This window comes from Drosophila innubila, assembly GCF_004354385.1.
Source record: "Drosophila innubila isolate TH190305 chromosome 3R unlocalized genomic scaffold, UK_Dinn_1.0 2_E_3R, whole genome shotgun sequence".
Lineage (NCBI taxonomy): Eukaryota > Metazoa > Arthropoda > Insecta > Diptera > Drosophilidae > Drosophila > Drosophila innubila.
Window position 1 is genome coordinate 8563484 of NW_022995380.1, and position 11408 is coordinate 8574891.

An 11408-nucleotide genomic window follows, 5' to 3' on the forward strand; every position below is an offset into this window, starting at 1 on the left:
TCAATTTGCAAACGCTTCTCTTGATTCTGCTCTTCTTCGTCGTCGTCGCCGACATTGCGGTCACACCTTTATCGCCTCCTGTATGGTCTTCACCTGGACTGCCACCACGGACAGGACCTCCACGCAGATGCGATTGAACTCGTCAAAGCATCCCCATGCGCCGGTCTGGGCCAGGCCTTTGTAAATGTTGCCGCAAGATTTGTAGTCCATTTGCTCCGAACAGTTGAAGACATAAACCATTACGCCCAACGCTCGGCCCAGGTCCTTCGTCGTCTCCGTTTTCCCCGTTCCCGCTGGTCCAGCAGGTGCACCACCCATCACAAGATGCAGCGACTGTCGAGGCAAAGACAGAGAGAGAGAGAGGGAGAGAGTGAGAGGGAGAAAGGAAAAGAGAGAGTGCACGTGATGCGCGAGTATGCAAATTGCAAACGCCATTTATTTTACACTAACGAGTTGTTTAATTTAAATACAAGCCAAATTGCCATAAAATCAACACCAAATGTCCGCAAATTAAAGTTCGCCCAGCTTTCCACTAATTGCCATGTAATATACCTGACTATCTTTCAGTCAATGTTTGTTCAGCCTATCATAATATTTACATAACATTTTGTATTAATAAAATAGTTCCATTAATTTCATTTTAGAGAAACAATTTTTCTAGTTTAAATATTTGAATCAATCAAAAGATTTATTTTTTAAAATAAAAATAATCAAATTAAAATTATATCTTCGTTTCAAAAATAAAGCTTTTTTAAATTCTTATTTTTTGATACAATATATTGTGATATAATTATTAAATCTCAATTTTTATTTAAAATCATAATCATAATATAACTCTTTTATTCAGTTTCAATTATACTTGGCTATCTTTTAGTCAATGTTTGCTCAGCCTACCAATTATTTACATAACATTTTGTTTTGTCAACACTGACAAGCCAAATTTTTTAATACACATTAATAAAATAGTTTCCTTAATTTCATTCTAGAGAAACAAATTTTCCAATTTAATTATTTATTATGTGAATCAATCAAAAGATTTATTTTCTAAAATAAAAATAATCAAATTAAAATTATATCTTCGTTTCAAAAATAAAGTTTTTTTTAAATTCTTATTTTTTGATACAATACATTGTGATAAATTATTAAATTTAATTTTTAATTTAAAATCATAATATAACTCTTAAATTCAGTTTCTATTATACTTGGCTATCTTTCAGTCAATGTTTGCTCAGCCTATCATAATATTTAGTAAATATTATTTACATAATATTTTGTGTTGTCAGTGTATTAATAAAATAGTTCCTTTAATTTCAGTGAAAAGAAACAAATTTTAAAATTTATTTATTTATTATCTGAATCCATCAAAAGATTTATTTTTTAAAATAAAAATAATCAAATTAAAATTATATCTTCGTTCAAAAAAAATTTTTAAAACTCTTTTATTTTGATACAAAAAATTTTGAAATAATTATTAAATCTCAATTTAAAATCATAATATAGCCCTTATATTCAGTTTCAATTAAAAAAATAAGAAAGGTTTTAAGGTTCTTTAAAAAAAGGAAATAAAATAGAACTTGACTTCCCCTGCTGTCCTTTTACCCCCTTTTCTTTCAAGCATTATCATAGGCTATATAATTCTCACCTGGGTTAGTGTAATGTAGCAGCGATCCGTGAGGGGTGTGATGACCAACCTGGAAGTGTTACCTAGATACTCATAAGCATAACGGAACTCGGCATCGCAGATATTGGCAAAGCAATCCTCTTCACCGCCTCCTGCACTGATTGTGGCAGTGCCACAGCCACTGGAGCTTCCGGACTGATCATCGTCCCAGCGATGTCGTAGCTGACTTTGCCACTGAAAGGCCAAGGAGTTGTCCACCTTCGTTGTGATAACTTTGCCAATGACATCACGTGAGTGGACATCGATGGTGCAGATGGTCATGATTTTCTGTCGATCTCCAGGAGAGAGTTCACCAAGCAGGAGATTGATTAAGGCATTAAGTTGGGCTATCTGGCGCTTGTGCAGCTCCTTCATGGCGCCCTCGTAGCCCTCCTCCATGGAGGCGAACGTGCGATTCACATCCGTGGTCCAGTGAATCTGACTGCAACACAGAGCAACCTGGGCTGGCCAATCGTATAGCCAAAGATCCCGGGGTTTCTCGCCAAAGACGGAGAGAGCCCGTCGGAAGAGTTCGTGGAGTGTGTTGCGCATTTGTTGGATAACAGCACGAAGCCAGAGCTCCACACGACCACTGCAATCGATGAAGCTTAACTGCTCCTGATCTTGGTTGGCCACAAAGGCCACATACTCATCATTCTCCTTGGAGTGCATGCCCAGAGCATGTGTGGTATTCGTCTCGTACTGCAGCCTCAATATGGAATCAAACAGTTTGATGAGATGCCGGTCAATTACCTGAGGATTGTTGCCATTGGAGAGAATGTCGAGAAGATCAGCAGCCGAGATGAAATAGAAGCGGGGAAAGGCCAAACGTTTTGTCTCCAAATAATCATTCAATGCCTTCTCACAAATGGCCAGACGTTGTTGCAGTTCCAGTAACTGGGAGTGTACATCCTCATGCTGCAACACCACCTCCATCACAATCCTGACTTGGGTAACCCTTGCCAGCAAATTAGTGAAGTCCTCATCGATGCTTTCAAAATTGGCGGCATCTTCGGGCAACTGGGAACGTATGTCCGTGGAGCCAATAAAAATGCACTCTAGATAAATCCATTTGCGTTGCACCTCAAACCAGTTAATGATTAAGGTATCAATGCCACTGAGCACACGTTGCCAGTGGGACAACTTATCCAGCAGATATTCAATGTGCTTTGAGGTTGAAATATTCTGCAGTTGCATTTGATTATCATCGAGCGTTTCAATTAATTCCTCGGAGACTTTAAGTAACCGCACATTGGGGCGACTTTGATGCGGTTCCAATTCGAATTCCAAATGTGACCATGTCGCTTTAATATCATCCAGCACCTTTGTCACAGTCATCTCTTTAATAGCACGATCCACGGTGTTCTTAATGTCCTCCTCATGCTGTTGCAGCTGCAGGCTCAACAATTGCTCCAGAGTTGTCGATGTGTTGCTTTTGAACGAAAGCTGAGAAGCCAATTAGCAATATTAATTGACAAGAACATCTGTCAGTTTGTCTGCTTGCTTTCTATTTGTATTGCTCAACTCCTTATCGAATTAAATTAATTAATAAACACAGAGAAATTCTATACTCTCCGAAACTTTGATTTAATAACTTTGCTCTACTTATCATCAATATAAAATTAGGTTGAAGAGATATTTAGACAGTTTCCATAAGCTACATTGAGAATTATGCATAAATATTTTATTAAATATTTATGGTGTTAAGTTGTATAAAATGGATTGAATTTAAAAATCTAATTTCATGGTAAGCTTATTATGATACTTTTAATTTCAGCTGTTTTTCAATTTGGTTTAACTATATCTATATTAATTTTGACTTTGAATTAGAAGTACTTTATACGTATGTAATTTAAAACTTACAAGCTCTTCCACTTCATACTGTCCAATTAGCTGTAAATAAACAGAGAAGGGAGAATCAAAATGAGTTTTTACCCAAAGAAGAATTTTTAATTCGCTAGTTAAAGTTATTTTTCGATTATTAGTGTATCATTTATGGCATGGTTGATAAGCATTTAACTTAATATGACAATTCATGGTCATTAGTAGTAGGAAATTTAATGTAAATATTACTCTTGAATGTGACCCAAACAAAAATATATATTGAATACGAAGAAATACCCTGTTAACATGTCAGATAAAGATGTCTTTGATTTGAATTGTCTAATCAGTGGGAGACAAATGAATTATATATAATTAACCGGATAAACGACTTAGCATATAAAGAAAAAATGATATAACGAAAAACGTTTGAACGGAAAATCTGACAGATATATAGACAGTTTAACAGACATATTTACATATGGTAGATGTTCCTATTATTCATTACTTTTTCTATGATTACTGGGATAGCTTTCGTTACTCCTACGTGAATGAACCTTGTCGAGTTTTGTTCAAAAGGTATCATCAGTAAACAGTAAACCGGATCATTTAATGCGATTGGCAAACATGCGAAATTGTAATGTCCACAAAGCAATCATTATTATAATGACACAAGGCCTAAACATGACCATGATGATGATGATGATGATGATGACGATGATGGGAATGGGAATTGTGTCTGTTATCCATGGGCACACATCATTTGCTGCAGCTCGTCGTGTTGCTTACCTTTGACAGCTGCATAAGCTCCAACCAATGTCGTTCGGTAATTGCCGGATTTTGAAGTTCGGTAACAGCGCGTAGGGAGGCAACCAGCTCACGGAGTACGCTGACAATGTAAACATAGGGGGCCCAGTCTCTGATGCATTTGTCTAGAGTGCGCAAATCCCGCGTGAACTTCTTACACTCGTGCTCCATGTCGTCGGTATCGATGCGGAGCCAAGGTGTCGTATGCCAGTCAACAATGCAGGATTCGATGACGCACACAAAGTCCCACAATTGCTGCAAACACAAAGCGAAAGCTGTCATATTGGCATATGCCATCAACCAAACACACAGAGAGTCTGTTTCACCTTTACACGTTTCAGTTCAGTCCGGCAATGCTGCAGTTTGACCGTATCGGGCTCCGGAATGTCTAGAAGCCGTGCCCAGCGGGCATATCGGCGCTGTTGCTTGCCAAAACGATGGAGTTGCACGTAGACCTCGTCACAGGCATCGTAGACTTGTGGACAGGGCACCCGAAAGAACTGCAAGGGTAGGTAAAATGCGCTAAAGCTTTGAATGAGCAAGGGCGCAACTAAGGGGATCACTGGGTGACATTGCCGCCCCTTCAAGTCAGCTGAAAACTTTTAATTTTATCAGGGACATAATTCGTAATCAGGAGAAACTTTTTTTTATGTATGATATCCAAACCGAAGTACAACTAAGGTGCCCGAAATAACTAAATTGGACAGCACATTATCAAGTTTATATGACTATAATTATACGATAGATAGGTTGTCAAATAGCATTTTGGAAAGTATTAACCTGAGAATGATAACCCCAGTAGCTAAAACCCTAATTAAATAAGATATTTTTATGAAGATGCAGCATACAGCGATTAACCCAAAATACTAATCAAAAAATCGAAAAGTCCGAGAAAACTTTTCATACAGGTCTGTTCCAGTTTTCACTAGTGATGTAACTCCAAACTTTAGATCGAGTTTTATATCGATATAGAAAATCGCCAAAAATAAGTATCGAGCTGTCGATATATCGGAAAATAGTATATTGAGTTGCAAATATCGATTTTTTTTTCAAAAAAATTTTTTTTTTATTTGAAAACGCAATTGTATCACAAAATACACGTTTGCTTTTATTAGAAATATTATTTTTCTTGCATCGCTTTCATGTTTTATTCAAACTTTGGCAATTCGGTAGGTTATTTACTCGGTCGTTCAACAAAAATTGAACGACCAAACTTAAATCTACAAATGAACTACGGTAAACAATCCTTTTTGAGTTGTCGGATTTTCATGGAAATCGATTTAATCAACTCGATAGATCGTCAAAAGCTCATCGAGTTGAAGTACTCGATAATCGCTTCCGCGAAAATCGAGTAGTCGATATTTCGATATATTTTTACATCACTAGTCTTCACTGTCTACAACATTATTCTAAAGTGATTTTCATGAATCTGTTCAAATGAAAATTTTGCATGTGAAAATATACATTTTGCTCATTATGAAAAGCTGGCTACACCCTTAATGAGGGTATGGGTATGTGGATGGGGATGGGGTGGTCTAACTCACTGGCATTTTTTGAAACTGTTTCGCATAGTATTGCACGTGGCACGTATGCAGGCCAATGAGTGCCGTTACGCGCTGCTGTTGATAGAAGCGCGTGTCCTGGAGTGCCTCCTGTTTGGCGAGCGCCTGCTGCTTCAGTTGTTGCCAGTGCAGCGGCAGCTGCTCAATGTTGCGCAGCAGCTGCCCCTCAAATTCCACATTGTAGGTCTTTAGCAGCGCCATAATGTCCTTGAGCGGCTTGAAGACATTGTCCGCATACGGCTCCCGTTGTCGAATCTCTGCCATGACGGAAAGAACACGAAGCAGCGCTGCAAAGTCCTGGCGTGCTATGAACAGCTGCAATGTCTCCTGGCTGCGCGCAATGAATGTGTTCAGCTCCTGCCACGTGTTGCAACATGTTAACATTTTGTTAAATCATTATATATATTAATTTTTTTTTATGGCTTGGCACTTGCTCACCTTAAGCGTTTGCTGCACATAACGCAAAAGCCATTGCTTAAAGAGGTGGGACCATTTGCACACCGAATTCAGTAGTCCATGCTTCAAGGGTTTCACATCCAAAGCCAACCAACCGTTGATGCAATGACGATCCTCAAACTGCTCGATGACTTCGTGCAATTCGTTGTATCGCTCAATCTGTGGACGAGAAGTTGTTGACAACTTCATTTGCCTCCGACTCTAACCAAATTTATTTGCTAACTTAACCGGTTGCTTGAGTAATTGTGTGTGTGTGTGTGTGTGTATGCGTTGTTGAGCATTTATTTCTATCCAAGGCGTTTATTAAACGCACCAGCTGCGCCAAGAGGATTCTCTCAATGACCGCTCATAAATAAAATGCCGTTCTGTGATTTGCCCTTTGCCCTTGCCCAAAGGGGTATAACACACGCTAAATGTCTGTTGGCCATTTTACAAATAATTTAGGTAAATATACATTTATATCACATTCAAGAAATTTCTTTTACACACATTAAATAATTGCCTAAATTATTCACACAAAACCTATATTAAATTCAAATTTAATATACAATTTTAACAGAAAGCCGAAAAGCCATCTCAATTTTCAAACAATAAGCAATTAATATGCTTTCAATTATATGAAAAAATATTCTGTTCAAGATTAAATTTGCTTTGCAAAAAAGCTGACTCAAATTGCATTTTGTGTTCACAAATAACTGATTGAGGTTCTTGACATAGTGCAGAATATTTAAATTTCGTTATGTGAAAATTGAGATACGTTTTTTGCTGCGTTTTCTTGAATTTTATTATGCTGCAGATTTCTGACCATGATTTGTTGTTTATCTTTGTGTATTATCTTATTTATTGCATACTTTTCGGGGCGCTTGATAATTATTTAAAGAAAATATTACGCATACGCCAGCGATTTGGCTTCTGCAAGTTGGCACAAGTCGGAGACGCCATGTGGTTAAGCATTTGTCGAGACTCTATACAGATTTGGTCCAAAACCAAATCCAGAGTCAAAGTGAAAGCTGGCCGATGGCCCCATGGCACCATGGCCGAATCGGCTACACATTTGACCCTAAATGGTCGACATTTATCAAGCGTTATTGGTCTCAGGGGTTACACAACGTAAATTGTGTGGTTGCCAATTGAGTGACCCGTCGAGCCACTCGGTCACTTCTGGCTGTCCGATTGCTGTCCGACTGTCTGACTGTCTAGATGTGTCTGCGTGCGTAGGCGCTTCAATTCAAGCTGCTGCTTTTCGTTGCAGCTTGTTGCTGTATTTATTAAACACATATACCATATGTATTTTTATGCCCTTGCTGAAGATATTAAGCTCGTAACTTTGTCCAGAAACGTGAAATCTCAGACATTTTATTCAAGAATTTGGTATTGTCTTATATATACTTAACCAATTTGTTTAAATTCGAAGAAACTATTATAAATTTGGTGTGTTTAGTGTGAAAGACTTTATTGTTATAAAAAATATACCAATCTGATACATTCTTGCTATATGTGCTATATATAAAAACTAAACAGATTATTTGTGCAGCTGTCAAACGATCGTTCTAAAATAAAGTTTAAAAATTTTATTAATTTATTGAGATGTATATTTTGTATTTTTTTATACAAATGAACATCATAAAGACTACTATCAGATGTGTTCCACAAATCTCTAGAGTTTTTGAAGAGAACTGCTTTTAAAAACAACCATTCGAAATGTTGGTGTTCCTTAAATGTCAGATATTTAGTTTTTTTGAACATATTTTCGAAATCCCTATAATTGGCTTACTTCCAGTTTTAACAACATTTTTAGATTAAGGAATATTTTATAGAATAAACAAAATCATTTCAAATGTATTTAATGCATTTTTGTTCAATTTAAAGAATAATTTAATTTAATTCAATATATATTACATTTTGTCAAATCTCTCAGCATTTTTAAGACATTTGAAAGCAATGTTTGCTTTTGTTCAGGAACACCAACAATTGCTTTTGGGTTACTTTGACGCTGTTAGAGATTTGTAGAACACCTCTGTAAATGATAAAAATATATTATACAACTATATCACATAACTGCCTAAAGAAAGATCTGTTTAAGTTGTTCTGGGATAACTCAACTAAACTCACAGATTCTATATTCTCAGAAACATACCTTGTCAATAATTTGTAATGTAGTTGCCATAAGAACATTTAATTTAAAATTGAATACAGGGTATTAAATCTTTGTTTTACCAAACACAGTTTTTTTTTTAAATAATTTTTTTTTGGGCTTACCTCCTTTTTGAAAGTCTCCATGATGGCATAGCCACTGGCGCTGATGTGGGTCGTCTGTTCGCGGGCCGTTTGCATGCAGGACGCAAGGACGTCGGCGCTCTGTTGACTCCAAAGAAACTCATAGGCGTGGAATTTAGCAGCATAATTCAACGCCGCCTGCACCGTGTTCTCCAAAGCGTCACATATTGCGGCGCGCAACATTTCCAAGTCATCAACTGAGGTGTGAGGGGAAGTGAGAGAGGAGAAGAGGTGTAGTTGCAAATGCAAGGCATGCAGTAGTAAATAGTCGTACTTTTACCTATTGTGTTGCCAAGAGGGCTGCTGCTGGCAGTTGCCTTTGCCTTTGCCTTGGCCATGGCCAACATGTTGATGGTTTGTGCTGCAACTGGATTCAACTTAAACTCCTTATATTTTTCCTCCTTCTTTTCTTCATCATCATCATCATCCTCATCGTCGTCGTCGTCGTCGTCGGAGTGCGCATTCTCAGACACAATTCTTGGCATGCAGTCGCATGTCTGTTTTATATCCAGCAACAGCTGCTCGACAATTTGTTGAAAATTATTTTCAACACTTGCATCAAAGGCAGGCGAAAAACGTATTTCCGTTTCCGTCAACTCCAATTTCACTTCGAATAGCGGTGCATCGTTTGTTGTTCCTGTTCCTTCGGTTGTTGTTGCTGCTGGTATTATTGTCGCTGTCGCTGTTGCTGTCGCTGTTGTTGTTGCTGGCGGCATTGTGATTTGTTGTAGCAGCAACAAGGCCTTGTCTGCAGTTGCCGTCGCTGTTGCTGTCATTTCCTTGTGCAAATACTCTAAACTGAATTACACGGCGTATGAGTAATGTGAAAATTAAATTTAGTGCAGAGTTTGTTTTGTGCTTATTTTCGTTGCTGACGACTCTGCATGCAATCACAAAGTGCCGTTAAGTGAAACATGCAATTGACGCATGAATGCGCTGCCTGCAGCAACTAGTTGTTGTTGTTGTTGCTGTTGTAGCTGGTGTTGTTGCGGTTGTTGTTGCTCTTATTGTATGTCTTTACTGCGGTTGCTGCTGTTGGTATCGGTGTAGGTGTTGGTGTCTGACAGTCTTGTGGTTGCGGGTGAGTTATAAATTCGTGTTCATTTACTTGATTAGTTTTGATGGGACATGAAAGGAGCTGCCAGCGTGCCAAAATGTAATGAACTCGTTACTGTTGTTGCTGTGGCTTTTGTTGCTCTTATTGTTGCTGTCGGGTGGTTCAGGTGGATCAGCGAGGTAAGCTGTAAGTAGTTCGCTTTTCAAGCACTCCACAATGTCAACAAATGAATGCTATAGTCGGCTGCGCTCAACTGTCGGATACCCTGTGCCTCTTTTTAAAATCGACAGTTTGAAATTTCGGTATCGCCAAAATATACTAGATTTAATTTTTAGGATCCACAAAAATTGATGGCCATAAACTTATTTCTAATTTCAACAGAATTATAAACTATTGCTATTTTTTTATAACGAATTTTCCTTATTTAGTGATTATTATCATATAAATTTATAGAGAGATTTGCTATAAAGCTCAAACCTGTGAAAAATAAACAAACTGACAGAATTAAATCGACTTTACTGTTAAAACAATTCAATTCTATCTATAATAGATTTGAATTGCTTATTACATAAAATGTCATTACATAAAATGTCATAATATTCTTTTCTCCAATTTGAAATTAGCACAGGGTATTTAGGGGTGAGTGTACGTGATGATTAAATTGAAAATGGAAGTAAAACTGTGTGGTTTGGTGTGTGCTATTTAACTATTGTTCTATTGTTCAAGCCTGAACCTGATCCTCATTGCCAGTCGCACTTCACGGTAAATCAACTCATCAACTTTGGCCAAATACTTGTTAAACTGACGTCGCTGCTCTTTCGGAAATTCGCGCACAAACTTTCAAGTGAATGTTAAATAATAAGCACCAGAATAATATTAATAATAATAAGTAACTAAGCTAGGCAAGACACTCACCTCCTGCACACTGAGGTCACGGGAATACAATTGAAATTGCTGTGTCTCGTAGTTGAAGAATAAACAAAAGTTGGCAATCAACAAACGATTTAGCAGCATTCGCGTCTCATCGCATTGCAACAGACGGAGACGGACACGGTCCTGCTGATGCCGCAGATCCAACAGATTGCGACCGTAGAGACTACGCTGATGCAGTGGCTCTCGGCTCCAGCGATGCATGCTGGCCAATATAGCCTCCAGATTGCCGTGCGATTGCTGAAGACGGCCAAACAAACCGTGAGCCTGCTCGTAGATGCTCTCAATGAGCTGCTCATCTAGGGATAAAGAGAGGGAAAGTAGAGAAATGGAGGGCGAGATATGTATCCAATGTGCATTACATTCTTTCATTAAAAATTCTAACCCAAATACATAATCTACAGACAATTCTAAGATGCTTTCACCAAGAAACCATGGCTCTAAAATCATTTCCTAGTCCCCGCTTTTTGAGTTATATAACTTTTTGTTTTTAGTCGTTGCAAGAACAAAAATTATTTTTTGAGTATAATTGTTCCTTTGATTCTATGAAAGTTTGAATATCAATATTTTTCGTATCGGACTAAAATACTAAATAATAGCATGTTAAAAATAAATAAATAATATACATTTTCCAATATTATAAATAAATTAATGCCTAAGATCTGATTCAAGTTATAATAAATACTATAACCAAGGCTGCAAACCGGTTTTGAGCCGAACCTCGTAAAACCGCTTCGGTTTGGGCTTTTAAGCAGCCTAAACCGGATTATGAACCGAACCCTTGAAATTATTTACTTTGCGAACCCGAACCTAAGCCGACCGCTTTCTTAAATTAAAG

General features: G+C 37.7%; 1 protein-coding gene across 1 annotated transcript in view; it reads right to left on the minus strand.

Moving 5' to 3' along the window:
- The window catches only part of LOC117792477 (dynein heavy chain 17, axonemal), a 32737-nt gene that overhangs the window by 16090 nt on the left and 5239 nt on the right, over positions 1–11408 (minus strand). The window contains exons 8-17 of the mRNA XM_034632639.1: positions 10556–10869; positions 10374–10477; positions 8885–9381; positions 8566–8780; positions 6289–6465; positions 5833–6207; positions 4615–4788; positions 4271–4543; positions 1643–3106; positions 67–333 (exon numbers count right to left, since the gene is read on the minus strand). Coding sequence (XP_034488530.1) covers positions 67–333; positions 1643–3106; positions 4271–4543; positions 4615–4788; positions 5833–6207; positions 6289–6465; positions 8566–8780; positions 8885–9381; positions 10374–10477; positions 10556–10869 — 3860 coding nt within the window. The remainder of the gene's footprint in view (positions 1–66; positions 334–1642; positions 3107–4270; positions 4544–4614; positions 4789–5832; positions 6208–6288; positions 6466–8565; positions 8781–8884; positions 9382–10373; positions 10478–10555; positions 10870–11408) is intronic.